Genomic DNA, 16,769 nt, shown 5'->3' with positions numbered 1-16,769 from the left:
ACTGTCTGACTGGCTGTCTGACTAGCTGACTGACTGGCTCACTGTCTGATTGGCTGACTGACTGATTGTCCGAATGACTGACTGCCTGTCTGACTGGCTGACTGACTGGCTGACTGTCTGAATGGACTGGCTGACTGACAGGCGAACTGGCTGACTGACTGTCTGTCTGACTGTCTGACTGGCTGACTGACTGACTGTCTGATTGACTGACTGTCTGTCTGAATGGACTGACTGACTGGCTGACTGAATGACTGACTGTCTGATTGGCTGTCTGTCTGACTGGCTGCCTGGCTGTCTGACTGTATGACTGACTGTCTGACTAACTGTCTGATTGGCTGGCTGACTGTCTGACTGGCTGACTGACTGTCTGATTGACTGACTGACTGTCTGAATGGACTGACTGACTGTCTGACTGACTGAATAGACTGACTGACTGGCTGACTGACTGACTGGTTGACTGGCTGCCTGGCTGTCTGATTGTCTGACTGTATGACTGGCTGACTGACTGGCTGACTGTCTGATTGGCTGACTGTATGACTGGCTGACTGACTGGCTGACTGTCTGAATAGACTAAATGGCTGACTGTCTGATTGGCTGGCTGGCTATCTGACTGGATGACTGACTGTATGACTGGCTGACTGATTGACTGTCTGACTGTCTGAATAGACTGACTGTCTGACTGTATGACTGGCTGACTGACAGTCTGACTGGCTGTCTGATTGGCTGTCTGTCTGACTGGCTGACTGTATGACTGGCTGACTGACTGACTGTCTGAATAAACTGACTGGCTGACTTACTGTCTGACTGTATGACTGGCTGACTGACTGTCTGACTGGCTGATTGGCTGGCTATCTGACTGGCTGGCTGACTGTCTGAATGTCTGACTCTATGACTGGCTGACTGACTGATTGACTGTCTGATTGACTTACTGTCTGAATGGACTGACTGACTGTCTGTCTGACAGAAAGAGCAGCAACAACCCAGGGTGGGGTGATGACTGACTGACTGACAGGGTGGGGTGGTGATGTGTATTTTGGTGGAATCTGCACAGCGTCATGGTTGTCGGCCAAGCTGCTCCTCACTGTGACTGATGAGGAGGGACAAGGTTGAAGAGGAGACTGGAGTCACAGCTGTACCCCCCACCACTGTTCATCACTGCAGGACAGGCAGAGTGGGGCCCTAGATTACACCGGCCTCACCCTACCTATAGCCCTATGCTTGTCTCACAAATGGCACCCTATTCTATATATAGTGCACTACTTTAGACTGAATGGAGAGTAGCTGTGTGGGGAGGCGGGTTGGGAAGGGGAGAGGTGGTGTGTGGGGGGGTGTTGGGAAGGGGAGAGTAGCTGTGTGGGGAGGCGGGTTGGGAAGGGGAGAGGTGGTGTGTGGGGGGGTGTTGGGAAGGGGAGAGGTGGTGTTCTGGGGGGGTGTTGGGAAGGGGAGAGGTGGTGTGTTGGGGGGGTTGGGAAGGGGAGAGTAGGTGTGTTGGGGGGGTTGGGAAGGGGAGAGTAGGTGTGTTAGGGGGGGGTTGGGAAGGGGAGAGTAGGTGTGTTGGTGGGGGGGAGGGGGGGGAGTAGGTGTGTGGGGAGGGTGTTGAGAAGACTACCTTAACCTTCTTAGCCGTTGTTGGAGATTGAACGTTAAAGTGTAATGAATTAAATATAAAAAATAAACTCGTAGACCATACATGGGTGGTCCCAAATGTGTCAGAAGGATATTTCCTATTTTCCATTCCAATAGAGATCCTGCTAAATCAATTAGAAGGCTTCCCCACAGTGAGTCCCAGTCATGATCAGCATAATTTCCTCTCATGCCAGCACATTCATAGCTTCAGGCAATTCTCTGCTCTTTCTCTCCCTGTTTTCACTCTTGCTGTGCCACCACATTAGCAGAGGTGGTGGTAGATTGAGGAGGTGTGCTCCGCTGTTAGACCTACAGAGAATGCCTTCTAACGTTCTAATGTTTTAAAGAAAGCCTTCTAGCATTCTAACGTTCTAATGTTCTAAAGAATGCCTTCTAACATTCTGATGTTATAAAGAATGGCTTCTAACGTTCTAACATTCTAATGTTCTAAGGAATGCCTTCTAACGTTCTAACATTCTAATGTTCTAAAGAATGGCTTCTAACGTTCTAACATTCTAATGTTATAAAGAATGCCTTCTAACGTTCTAACATTCTAATGTTCTAAAGAATGCCTTCTAACGTTCTAACATTCTAAAGTTCTAAACAATGCCTTCTAACGTTCTAATGTTCTAAAGAATGCCTTCTAACGGTCTGATGTTCTAAAGAATGCCTTCTAACATTCTACCGTTCTAATGTTCTAAAGAAGGCCTTCTAACGGTCTGATGTTCTAAAGAATGCTTTCTAATGTTATAATGTTCTAAAGAATGGCTTCTAACGTTCTAATGTTCTAAAGAATGGCTTCTAACGTTCTAATGTTCTAAAGAATGCCTTCTAACATTCTACCGTTCTAATGTTCTAAAGAATGCCTTCTAACGTTCTAACATTCTAACGTTCCAAAGAATGGCTTCTAACATTCTAACATTCTAATGTTCTAAAGAATGCCTTCTAACGTTCTAATGTTCTAAAGAATGCCTTCTAACATTCTACCGTTCTAATGTTCTAAAGAATGCCTTCTAACGTTCTAACATTCTAACGTTCTAAAGAATGGCTTCTAACGTTCTAACATTCTACCGTTCTAATGTTATAAAGAATGCCTTCTAACGTTCTAACATTCTAACGTTCTAAAGAATGGCTTCTAACGTTCTAACATTCTAATGTTCTAAAGAATGGCTTCTAACGTTCTAACATTCTAATGTTCTAAAGAATGGCTTCTAACGTTCTAACATTCTAAAGAAGGCCTTCTAATGTTCTAACGTTCTAAAGAAAGCCTTCTAACGTTCTAACGTTCTAAAGAATGCCTTCTAACGTTCTAACACTAATGTTCTGAAGAATGACTTCTAACGTTCTAATGTTCTAAAGAATGCCTTCTAACGTTCTAACATTCTAATGTTCTAAAGAAGGCTTTCTAACGTTCTAACATTCTAATGTTCTAAAGAATGCCTCTGGAGTTCTACAATTCTATAAACAATATTTTTGCCATTCTAATTCTAGAAAGAACATAGCAGTTCAAACGTTCCATTGTGTTTACTGAATATCTTCTAAACAACCCCCCATCATTCTCGCAGCTCTGACTGAAGATGTTTCTTAGTCTTTGAACAGACGTTCATTATGAAGAAATGACCTGCCAGCCTGTTTATTTCATGAATGGGATTCATGTGTTTGGCTGGCAGGGATGGGAGAAAGACTGCTTGAATGAGTGAGTCTACCACTCACACTACAATACAGTGTTGACCTGACAGCCATGACTAACCTCTGAATCTATCTCACATTTTTCCATCCCATGACAATAGGCCTCTCGCCACACACTAGTCATATGATTAACATTATACATTACGTAAAGTAATGTATTTTTCCTTAATATGCAAAGACATTTTACATTAGAATACTGTTCGCTTTCATTGGAGTTTTTAGCGAATATCTGACCCTATTTACACTCACCAGCATGAAAACTGCTATTGTGCTTCTTGTATTAAAGCACTTGACAAGCCCACTGAGGCTGAGCTGATTCTGCAGTGAGCACTTTCTCTGGGCAGTGTACTACAACTGTGATGTAGTAGGTTTAGCTGAAAGCAGAACTCTACAGGTCAGGCAAGCCAGTGCCTCCTATAATCCGTCACAATGTCATCAATGTTATCATTGTGAATTGAGACGTCGGCTCAAAAAATAACATTCAATACATTCATACAAAGCCTCTGTACATAAAACAGTTTATACAGCAAAGAAAAGCGTTTTTGTTTTTTGTTGTTGCAGCGAACATCGTGAGCATAGTGAAGAGACGTTATGTGGTCTAACTGTATGAGTCGATGTGGTTTTGCAACTCTAGCAGGCTGAATAATTCATGCTTAGTCACAGCAAACACTCCTGGATTCAGTACTGCATATACTGAGATGTCATACTCATGGAAATCACATGTAATATACCTGTAAAAGGCACAGCATTTCATGGGCCAAAACATCATGTTACATGTTACACAGAGTAGTAGTCACATTGCAGTTAGTTAACGTGTATCAAAGCATGTATCTTAGATAGATAATCACAATCAAATTCTTTCAATTGTCTTCAGAAAGCATGCTTATCTCAGTGTATGCTATGGAAACGGGTTGTTTGTGACAGCGGTTTCTCATGCAGACCATTGGATTCATATTTTTGTCTTATTATTATGTTATTCATTCCATAATTGTGATGGTAATATTAAAATATATATTTATATATATATATATGTTTTGTATACCATAAAGCATGTAAATTATAACACCTCAGATAAGGATGTACAGAAAATAATTGTGCTATTAATATGAGAGCAAAAAATATTGTAAAATAGAGGAACTCTCATCAAAATTATGTTCTTTCAAACAATTTTGGGATGAATACATTTGGAGGGTTGCCACAACAGTGCTCTACCATTGAAAATGATGAAGAGTTCTTTCAAACACTCCAACGTAACGGTGCTCTACCATTGAAAATGACGAAGAGTTCTTTCAAACACTCCAACATAACGGTGCTCTACCATTGAACATCACAGCTTGGACTGAGTTATCATAACGTGGCTGTATTGCTGACCATAGTTCAATAAGGAAACCTCTGACATGTATCTTCATGGGTGCTTCCATATAGGGAAACGGCACTTTTAACGTTACAGGAAACATGTTTAGCAACACACTACCTACAGTATACCACCAAACAGACATTCAGGACATTGAGACGGTTGTGACGTTTTTACAGGAATGTAGCCAGCTTTCCACAATAAAATAATAACATGACTCCATTTCAATGTAGCCACATCCTGTAAATATATGGAGGATTTGTGAACATCTTAACAGCCTAATTCAATATTTTAAGGTTTAAAAAGTGTTAAGTGTTTATTAAGGTGTAAAAAGTGTTAAAAAAGTGTTATGTTTAATGTGTGAAAATGACCTCACTCGGATAATGTATTCAAAGAACCAACTCATTTAAATCAGAATGATTTGCTAAAGCCCAAATCAATAGTAAAATAAAGATATCATATATATTGATATTATATACATTTCATAGTTTAACTACACTGTCCTCTCTTTACTGTCCTGACTGGAATATGTTTTTTCTGCTTGGCTACATTCCTGTTTGATCCCACTGTGTCTTGGTGGCTGCTCCTACCTTTAAAATTAGGTCTGATTCTTGCATCGTAACCCGAAACTTTGCCCATGAGTTTGTCCAAGAACTCAGAGGGAGGCATTGGGGAGGCAGCTTTTCGAGCCGCGGCTTCTTTAGAGGCTGCCAAGCTAGAGACAGAAGAGAGAAAAGAAAAGGAGGGAGAGAGAGAGAGAGAGAGAGACAGAGATGGGTGCACAACTGAGATTTAAAATGGTGAGTTGTTGTCATACATAGCAGCATTCTGAGAGTAATCCAATCCAACAAGTAGTTTCTGTTGCGGGACGCTACCATTACTGATTCCCTTCACTTGTCCATTTGCTATATACTGTGAATCAATATGAAGTCAACTACTTTACTTGCATTCCAAATAAATATATAGCAGTTTGATTAGCTCCATGAGCAAAGTATGAACTTTGAGGGGAAATTTTAGGAAGTATCCACTTCATGAGTTATATGCTCAGAGGATAATCAATAATATTGATTATCCATTAAGTTGTTGTTATTTGACTCCTTCACACCGTAGCCTACAACACAGAACAGCTTATCCAATAAACAGTATGTGTATTGGATATGTTCTACATATCTCATCTACATTAATTTTTGTATTTCCTTTTTTAAATCCATCAACAAAATAGTATTAAACATTCCATACACAGAATAAAAGCAAGGTTTACATAACTACAAATATTTGTAACCTCACAATCCATTTCCTGTGATGACAGAATAATCAAATAATCAAAGTTTTTCGAAAATACCAAAAACATACCAACTTATAGCTCCAAAAAGAAAGCTGAAAACAGAAAATAGGTTAATTACTTCCCAATTGTTTGGTGCAGGGAGAATTTGCATATCCAGAATGAACCTCTTATGGATAATTAGGATGACAGATGATGACCAGGGTGGCTTTCCCTTTAATGTTTCATGCATGCAGTCTTCTGAAACTGAGATGAAATAGATGAGCTGAAATAGATGAGATGAGGAGAAAGAAAAGAACAAACATGTTACAGTAACCACCGCCGCAAAATACAACTGACATCACATGTCATCATGTGATCATAACACCAACGACAAGCCTTTTTTGTTGACAACTGTGATCATTAACCCAACAACAAAGGGCATATTTAGTCATGTCAGCTCAAAAGGTATTCCTACACATATTCACCAACTGCCCCCCCATCGGTCGGCTAAAAAAACTATTCACCAACTGCTCCCCCATCGGTCGGCTAAAAAAACTATTCACCAACTGCCCCCCCATCGGTCGGCTAAAAAAACTATTCACCAACTGCTCCCCCATCGGTCGGCTAAAAAAACTATTCACCAACTGCCCCCCCATCGGTCGGCTAAAAAAACTATTCACCAACTGCCCCCCATCGGTCGGCTAAAAAAACTATTCACCAACTGCTTCCATCAGTAGACTAACATATTAACCAACTGCCCCATCAGTAGACTAACATATTAACCAACTGCCCCCCATCAGTAGACTAACATATTAACCAACTGCCCCATCAGTAGACTAACATATGAACCAACTGCCCCCATCAGTAGACTAACATATTAACCAACTGCCCCCCATCAGTAGACTAACATATTAACCAACTGCCCCCATCAGTAGACTAACATATTAACCAACTGCCCCCCATCAGTAGACTAACATATTAACCAACTGCCCCCCATCAGTAGACTAACATATTAACCAACTGCCCCCCATCAGTAGACTAACATATTAACCAACTGTCCCCATCAGTAGACTAACATATTAACCAACTGCCCCATCAGTAGACTAACATATTAACCAACTGCCCCCATCAGTAGACTAACATATTAACCAACTGCCCCCCATCAGTAGACTAACATATTAACCAACTGCCCCCCATCAGTAGACTAACATATTAACCAACTGTCCCCATCAGTAGACTAACATATTAACCAACTGCCCCATCAGTAGACTAACATATTAACCAACTGCCCCCATCAGTAGACTAACATATTAACCAACTGCCCCCCATCAGTAGACTAACATATTAACCAACTGCCCCCATCAGTAGACTAACATATTAACCAACTGCCCCCATCAGTAGACTAACATATTAACCAACTGCCCCCATCAGTAGTCTAACATATTAACCAACTGCCCCATCAGTAGTCTAACATATTAACCAACTGCCCCATCAGTAGACTAACATATTAACCAACTGCCCCATCAGTAGACTAACATATTAACCAACTGCCCCCCATCAGTAGACTAACATATTAACCAACTGCCCCCATCAGTAGACTAACATATTAACCAACTGCCCCCCATCAGTAGACTAACATATTAACCAACTGCCCCCATCAGTAGACTAACATATTAACCAACTGCCCCCATCAGTAGACTAACATATTAACCAACTGCCCCCATCAGTAGACTAACATATTAACCAACTGCCCCCCATCAGTAGACTAACATATTAACCAACTGCCCCCATCAGTAGACTAACATATTAACCAACTGCCCCCATCAGTAGACTAACATATTAACCAACTGCCCCCATCAGTAGACTAACATATTAACCAACTGCCCCCATCAGTAGACTAACATATTAACCAACTGCCCCCATCAGTAGACTAACATATTAACCAACTGCCCCCCATCAGTATACTAACATATTAACCAACTGCCCCCATCAGTAGACTAACATATTAACCAACTGTCCCCATCAGTAGATTAACATATTAACCAAATGCCCCATCAGTAGACTAACATATTAACCAATTGCCCCCATCAGTAGACTAACATATTAACCAACTGCCCCATCAGTAGTCTAACATATTAACCAACTGCCCCCATCAGTAGTCTAACATATTAACCAACTGCCCCATCAGTAGTCTAACATATTAACCAACTGCCCCATCAGTAGACTAACATATTAACCAACTGCCCCATCAGTAGACTAACATATTAACCAACTGCCCCCCATCAGTAGACTAACATATTAACCAACTGCCCCCATCAGTAGACTAACATATTAACCAACTGCCCCCCATCAGTAGACTAACATATTAACCAACTGCCCCCATCAGTAGACTAACATATTAACCAACTGCCCCCATCAGTAGACTAACATATTAACCAACTGCCCCCATCAGTAGACTAACATATTAACCAACTGCCCCCCATCAGTAGACTAACATATTAACCAACTGCCCCCCATCAGTAGACTAACATATTAACCAACTGCCCCCCATCAGTAGACTAATAAATATATTAGAAAACTTCCCCCATCAGAAGAGGATGGACACAGAACACTGAAGTACTGTAAACGAGGAAGTTCGCAGTCTCCCATGCCTCTCCATACTGCTACCAGTCTGTGTGTGGGTGGGCCACCATAACTGCCAGGTCACTGGCCAGGCTGTGCTGCTGCTACTGTCACATGGGCAGTCACCAACTACCCCAGAGGCTGCTGCTTGGGTCAGCCAAGCACTACTCTCTAAATACTGGCTTTACGCATCAGGCTTCATAGTACAATGGCACCCCATAGGGCACTACTTCTGACCAGTAGTGTACTATACTGTATAAGTGGGGAATACTCTGCCATTTTGGACGTATTCCTAGATTTTCAATATTTCCTCGCTATCGTTTAAGCTTTTGTTTGTGTTTTTGCTGCTGTGTCATTTTTGGAAATTTGGCATTTGAAAGGCACATACAGTATGTTGTCCTAATCACTGCCAAAGTAGTTGATTCTATACTCACACTGATGACTGGACAGTGTTGATAACTGTTAACACTATCAGTGTTGCAGCTGTAATTTTCAACAATAGGTGGCGATTGTGACGGCCAAAAGCAGCCCTGGCGGGTTAACTGATACCCTGAAACCCTGGTGGTCCAACTGATACCCTGAAACCCTGGTGGTCCAACTGATACCCTGAAACCCTGGTGGTCCAACTGATACCCTGAAGCCCTGGTGGTCCAACTGATACCCTGAAGCCCTGGTGGTCCAACTGATACCCTAAAACCCTGGTGGTCCAACTGATACCCTGAAACCCTGGTGGTCCAACTGATACCCTGAAACCCTGGTGGTCCAACTGATACCCTGAAACCCTGGTGGTCCAACTGATACCCTGAAGCCCTGGTGGTCCAACTGATACCCTGAAACCCTGGTGGTCCAACTGATACCCTGAAACCCTGGTGGTCCAACTGATACCCTGAAGCCCTGGTGGTCCAACTGATACCCTGAAACCCTGGTGGTCCAACTGATACCCTGAAACCCTGGTGGTCCAACTGATACCCTGAAACCCTGGTGGTCCAACTGATACCCTGAAACCCTGGTGGTCCAACTGATACCCTGAAACCCTGGGGGTCCAACTGATACCCTGAAGCCCTGGTGGTCCAACTGATACCCTGAAGCCCTGGTGGTCCAACTGATACCCTGAAGCCCTGGTGGTCCAACTGATACCCTAAAACCCTGGTGGTCCAACTGATACCCTGAAACCCTGGTGGTTCAACTGATACCCTGAAGCCCTGGTGGTCCAACTGATACCCTGAAACCCTGGTGGTCCAACTGATACCCTGAAACCCTGGTGGTCCAACTGATACCCTGAAACCCTGGTGGTCCAACTGATACCCTGAAACCCTGGTGGTCCAACTGATACCCTGAAACCCTGGTGGTCCAACTGATACCCTGAAACCCTGGTGGTCCAACTGATACCCTGAAACCCTGGTGATCCAACTGATACCCTGAAACCCTGGTGGTCCAACTGATACCCTGAAACCCTGGTGGTCCAACTGATACCCTGAAACCCTGGTGGTCCAACTGATACCCTGAAACCCTGGTGGTCCAACTGATACCCTGAAGCCCTGGTGGTCCAACTGATACCCTGAAACCCTGGTGGTCCAACTGATACCCTGAAACCCTGGTGGTCCAACTGATACCCTGAAACCCTGGTGGTCCAACTGATACCCTGAAACCCTGGTGGTCCAACTGATACCCTGAAACCCTGGTGGTCCAACTGATACCCTGAAACCCTGGTGGTCCAACTGATACCCTGAAACCCTGGTGGTCCAACTGATACCCTGAAACCCTGGTGGTCCAACTGATACCCTGAAACCCTGGTGGTCCAACTGATACCCTGAAGCCCTGGTGGTCCAACTGATACCCTGAAGCCCTGGTGGTCCAACTGATACCCTGAAACCCTGGTGGTCCAACTGATACCCTGAAACCCTGGTGGTCCAACTGATACCCTGAAACCCTGGTGGTCCAACTGATACCCTGAAACCCTGGTGGTCCAACTGATACCCTGAAGCCCTGGTGGTCCAACTGATACCCTGAAGCCCTGGTGGTCCAACTGATACCCTGAAGCCCTGGTGGTCCAACTGATACCCTGAAACCCTGGTGGTCCAACTGATACCCTGAAGCCCTGGTGGTCCAACTGATACCCTGAAACCCTGGTGGTCCAACTGATACCCTGAAACCCTGGTGGTCCAACTGATACCCTGAAACCCTGGTGGTCCAACTGATACCCTGAAGCCCTGGTGGTCCAACTGATACCCTGAAGCCCTGGTGGTCCAACTGATACCCTGAAGCCCTGGTGGTCCAACTGATACCCTAAAACCCTGGTGATCCAACTGATACCCTGAAACCCTGGTGGTCCAACTGATACCCTGAAACCCTGGTGGTCCAACTGATACCCTGAAACCCTGGTGGTCCAACTGATACCCTGAAACCCTGGTGGTCCAACTGATAGCCCTGAAACCCTGGTGGTCCAACTGATACCCTGAAGCCCTGGTGGTCCAACTGATACCCTGAAACCCTGGTGGTCCAACTGATACCCTGAAACCCTGGTGGTCCAACTGATACCCTGAAACCCTGGTGGTCCAACTGATACCCTGAAACCCTGGTGGTCCAACTGATACCCTGAAACCCTGGTGGTCCAACTGATACCCTGAAACCCTGGTGGTCCAACTGATACCCTGAAACCCTGGTGGTCCAACTGATACCCTGAAACCCTGGTGGTCCAACTGATACCCTGAAACCCTGGTGGTCCAACTGATACCCTGAAACCCTGGTGGTCCAACTGATACCCTGAAACCCTGGTGGTCCAACTGATACCCTGAAACCCTGGTGATCCAACTGATACCCTGAAACCCTGGTGGTCCAACTGATACCCTGAAACCCTGGTGGTCCAACTGATACCCTGAAACCCTGGTGGTCCAACTGATACCCTGAAACCCTGGTGGTCCAACTGATACCCTGAAGCCCTGGTGGTCCAACTGATACCCTGAAACCCTGGTGGTCCAACTGATACCCTGAAACCCTGGTGGTCCAACTGATACCCTGAAACCCTGGTGGTCCAACTGATACCCTGAAACCCTGGTGGTCCAACTGATACCCTGAAACCCTGGTGGTCCAACTGATACCCTGAAACCCTGGTGGTCCAACTGATACCCTGAAACCCTGGTGGTCCAACTGATACCCTGAAACCCTGGTGGTCCAACTGATACCCTGAAACCCTGGTGGTCCAACTGATACCCTGAAGCCCTGGTGGTCCAACTGATACCCTGAAGCCCTGGTGGTCCAACTGATACCCTGAAACCCTGGTGGTCCAACTGATACCCTGAAACCCTGGTGGTCCAACTGATACCCTGAAACCCTGGTGGTCCAACTGATACCCTGAAGCCCTGGTGGTCCAACTGATACCCTGAAGCCCTGGTGGTCCAACTGATACCCTGAAGCCCTGGTGGTCCAACTGATACCCTGAAACCCTGGTGGTCCAACTGATACCCTGAAGCCCTGGTGGTCCAACTGATACCCTGAAACCCTGGTGGTCCAACTGATACCCTGAAGCCCTGGTGGTCCAACTGATACCCTGAAGCCCTGGTGGTCCAACTGATACCCTGAAACCCTGGTGGTCCAACTGATACCCTGAAGCCCTGGTGGTCCAACTGATACCCTGAAACCCTGGTGGTCCAACTGATACCCTGAAACCCTGGTGGTCCAACTGATACCCTGAAACCCTGGTGGTCCAACTGATACCCTGAAGCCCTGGTGGTCCAACTGATACCCTGAAACCCTGGTGGTCCAACTGATACCCTGAAACCCTGGTGGTCCAACTGATACCCTGAAACCCTGGTGGTCCAACTGATACCCTGAAACCCTGGTGGTCCAACTGATACCCTGAAGCCCTGGTGGTCCAACTGATACCCTGAAGCCCTGGTGGTCCAACTGATACCCTGAAACCCTGGTGGTCCAACTGATACCCTGAAACCCTGGTGGTCCAACTGATACCCTAAAACCCTGGTGGTCCAACTGATACCCTGAAACCCTGGTGGTCCAACTGATACCCTGAAACCCTGGTGGTCCAACTGATACCCTGAAGCCCTGGTGGTCCAACTGATACCCTAAAACCCTGGTGGTCCAACTGATACCCTGAAACCCTGGTGGTCCAACTGATACCCTGAAGCCCTGGTGGTCCAACTGATACCCTGAAGCCCTGGTGGTCCAACTGATACCCTGAAGCCCTGGTGGTCCAACTGATACCCTGAAGCCTTGGTGGCTCAACTTATAACCTGAAGCTATCTGCAGACCAAACAGTTTCTGTCAAGTCTGCCAAATCACTGTCTCTCTTCCATCAATGCTGGCATTATGGTTCATTGATGGAACATTCCTAAGAGTTACACTTCTATACTAACGATCTATATCAATCCATACCAAGACAGACAAGTCTAGAATGTATAGCCTAGAATTCTTAGAATCTTAGAATTCTAGAACTGTTAGAAATCTAGAACTGTTAGAATTCTAGAATGTTTTGAGTGGAATTTGCTTTGAGCAGATAATGCAGTGTATCAAGGATTATTCTAATACCAGTTAATTACCACACAACACGGTGGAATCCTATCATAAGAACCTAAACACAATAGTCGGCTGTGACCATGAGGTTAGTACTAGGGATCAAGTGCTGCAAATAAACTGTTGTTAGGACTCACGCAATACAGACAATACCATACTCTAACGCCGTGAAAAAAGCGTTTCAATTTAGTATTGAACAAACACCCTCGAACTGACGACACAATCAGTTTAGTCATAGAGAGATTAGACAGTGTCCTCTACAGAGATAATTGACTTAGACAGCTAGCATGGCCCATGCTGTGGGCCACGCAGGAATCTGTTTGACAGTGTGAAATTAGGGGACCGGCACACTCTTTCTCCTTACATTATTGGGGGGGGGGGGGTTGGTATAATAGGAATGTGTAGCATCGCTATCACACCAAATCACAACATCTATGGAGGTTAATCCCACACAAAACCACAGGAATTTGCACCAAGAAAATCTTGGACCAACACACTCTTTCTCCTTACATCATAGAGGCCCTTCGGTTAAGAAACATAATATATGAACCTAGGATAGACCACTTACCCACTAAATCACATAATCAATAGGCCTCAGGTCAATCCCACTCAAAACCACAGGAATCAGGATTCTACACCCATGGGGGTATCAACAAGACCATCTATGATTTCCTTCCTTCTGTCTGGGCTTCTCCCGTCCCGAGTGACTTGTTCCTGGGTTTTGCATGATCAAAGTTTAGATTTACTTGAATTATTTCTGATCAATGCTTGCTTGGCCAGGCCACGGCCAACTGTGGAGAGGCCTGGTCCGCGTGGCCGGTGCTGAGGCAGCTGTAAAAACAGCTGACTCCCAGCGACAGAGAGAATAATATGCAAACAACCCCAGTCTGCATACTTTAATGTGGAACACCAATCATTAGCCTTAACTTTACCTCCTTATGTTCTTAATAAAGCCTCTGAAGACTACAATCCTAATTGATCTTATCCTTGCATTTTTTTGTAACACTCTGAGAAATCAAAGCCCTACCAAAGCCTTCATCCCCTCCCAGTCCCTGGCACAGATAGGAGGGATGGGCCGTTCTGTTCTCCTGTACAAACTGTTAACGTAATGTCTGTTAATAAGCCAACATCATCATCGTAAAAAAAAAAAAATACATTACACAAAACGAATGACAAATGTGGGCAGCATAAGGTAATGCATTTGTCTTTAGGTGTGTTATTGTGTTGAGCTGAAAAAAATAAAAGATCAAGAAGTGAAACGTGACATGAATTCATGCTCCGTACAATGTTAGCATGCAGTACAGTACAGCATGCTGTATAGAACAACATATTGGACATGCATTGGAACTGGTGTTCTGTGTGGATATTAGAACATAGTCTGTGTTTGAAAGGTTTTAGTGAATTCAGAGCTATGAATTCCTCCATTTATTTATCCATGACTGAGTAGAAAGAGAGGCAAGACCATTGATAATAAGCTATGTCATTTATAGTGCTATCTGTCTTTGTCTATGTTGATCAATAATGTATTACCACACATCAAGCTTTAGAAATTAACCTGGCTAAAATTGATGATTGTAAGTGATCGTAGAGAACGCCAGTCAATTGTTCTTCATTAGAGGCTTCAATATTTATAACTAAATATATCCACCTTTCTCACCTTGTTCTGACAATACATTTTTATTTTTTTATTTAACCTTTATTTAACTAGGCAAATCAGTTAAGAACAAATTCTTATTTACAATGACGGCCTAGCCCGGCCAAACCCTAACGACACTGGGCCAATTGTGCGCCACCCTATGGGACTCCCAATCACAGCCAGTTGTGATACAGCCTGGAATTAGAACCAGAACCAGGGTCTGTAGTGACGCCTCTAGCACTGAGATGCAGTGCTTAGACCGCCAAGCCACTCGGGAGGCCCAGATAAAACATACATAAACACACCATAAATATATAAAGCCCATCTGACCTGAAAACAAGTGACTGCCATCACAATCACCATGAACATGACGTGGCTTGCTGAACAGCATGGTGTGTGTAAATACAGCAGACTTTCTTGAAGACATGGGGTTAAACATCTGTGATGAAATGAGGTTTTAAAGGACTAATTCTATAGGTGATTGGATACAACTGGTGCTTTGGTGTCTGTGCATGCAACCGGTGTTACTGCTTTCTGCTGTTCGAGGGCAACTCAAGGTTATGTTTCATGAGTAGGGTCACAAAGCTACCAGTAGTTTACCAAAGTTACAGGAATCTTCAGCAGTGTCATTGAAAATAAGAGTCTGATCTTAACCGACATTGCCTAGTTAATTTTTTTTTAAATGGTTCAACAGAAAACAGCCTAATTAATTTTAAAAAGCATCTAATCAACAATGGCATTATTTTCAATTAACTCTGCAACTTTTCCTACTATTGACTTTTATCACAACTGCTACGAGTTTGACGCCAAAACATTGACAACATATACATACTGACATAGTCAAATAAATCAAAGTGAGTTAAACAAATATATACAGGATGTTTCATGCTGAGACCATCATATTAAACAACAATAGTGTTCACTAATCCCACACAAAAAAAAAGGTTTATATTTAGTAGGATCATGTTTTACAGCTTTGTCACTCTATTTTTATTTGAAAATCCTGTTATTTAATAATTTAAAAACATTTTTTTCATGTGATAAGGCCAGAGATAATTACAGAGACCTGTGAAAATATGAAGTAGCCAAAAGGGCCACAATATGTATTGTGCTAGATTACATCAAATCCTTGAAAGAAAACAAAATGTTGGTATTTTACTGGTAAACTGTGAAAGTTTCCAGTAAAATACCCACCCTTTGCAACCCTATTCGTGAGCCTATAGACCACGTGATACTGGAGGGAATACATTAAATAATCCCCAAGTCAATTATAGATTAGCTTTACATTTCCCAGTTCACAATAGAAAGCAATGTTACGAATACAGAAATCCATAGGTGTCAATTCATTTTTTTTTTTGCCTAAATAGATGATTCCATATTTCCAATATTACTATGGAAAACCGTGCATGTGTTTGGTTGATTTAACTATTCAACTGAGAGTAATAAGTCCCTAACATTCATGTGTCATGGTGTCAGAGTGACAAAGATGGCCATAAAATACAAGATAATAAAAAATAAAAAAAACACACCATATAGCCACATTCTACACTGTTGAGACTAGCATATTTCTGCACAATTGTGAGGTATTAATTGTAGTGTAAGGCCTTTAACGTAATTTAAATCAGTGAATATTTATTCACGAGAGACTATGTGTGGACACATTTGCTGCGTACCTATTCTCCAGTGATGGTCTGGGATTCTTGTTAGTGGATTTGGGCCACATGTTCACTTTCCACACATTGGTGTGCTACGTTGCAGAAAGCAATGTATACCCTGTTTAATATGGGCTCTACAGTGTATATCCTGTTTAATATGGATTGTGCAGTGAATATCCTGTTTAATATGGGCTATACAGTATATATCCTGTTTAATAAACAGTGCATAGTGTATAATATACTGTGTTATAGAATGTGTTTTGAATGCTTGAAATGCTCAATTTCCTCTCACTGTTTTCATGGTTGGTGACAAACTGGTAGGGAATACCCTGTCATTCATTTTGATTTAACGAACACTAGTATTCCCAGATGTTTTGCAAATTAACATAGACTGAC

General features: G+C 43.5%; 2 protein-coding genes across 2 annotated transcripts in view; both read right to left on the bottom strand.

Moving 5' to 3' along the window:
- The window catches only part of LOC120047816 (glycine receptor subunit alphaZ1-like), a gene marked incomplete at its 5' end in the record, with an annotated part of 74,886 nt that extends 69,497 nt beyond the window's left edge, over nucleotides 1-5,389 (bottom strand). Inside the window, one exon of the mRNA XM_038993355.1 lies at nucleotides 5,260-5,389. Within this exon, the coding sequence (XP_038849283.1) occupies nucleotides 5,260-5,389 (130 nt within the window). The remainder of the gene's footprint in view (nucleotides 1-5,259) is intronic.
- LOC120048907 (probable E3 ubiquitin-protein ligase MID2) overlaps nucleotides 1-16,769 on the bottom strand; it is a 1,198,409-nt gene that overhangs the window by 333,465 nt on the left and 848,175 nt on the right. The gene's annotated exons all lie outside the window — the stretch shown is intronic.

The sequence above is a fragment of the Salvelinus namaycush genome, chromosome 5 (genome assembly GCF_016432855.1).
Source record: "Salvelinus namaycush isolate Seneca chromosome 5, SaNama_1.0, whole genome shotgun sequence".
In the NCBI taxonomy this organism is placed as follows: Eukaryota; Metazoa; Chordata; class Actinopteri; order Salmoniformes; family Salmonidae; genus Salvelinus; species Salvelinus namaycush.
This window is presented reverse-complemented; position numbering and strand designations above follow the sequence as displayed.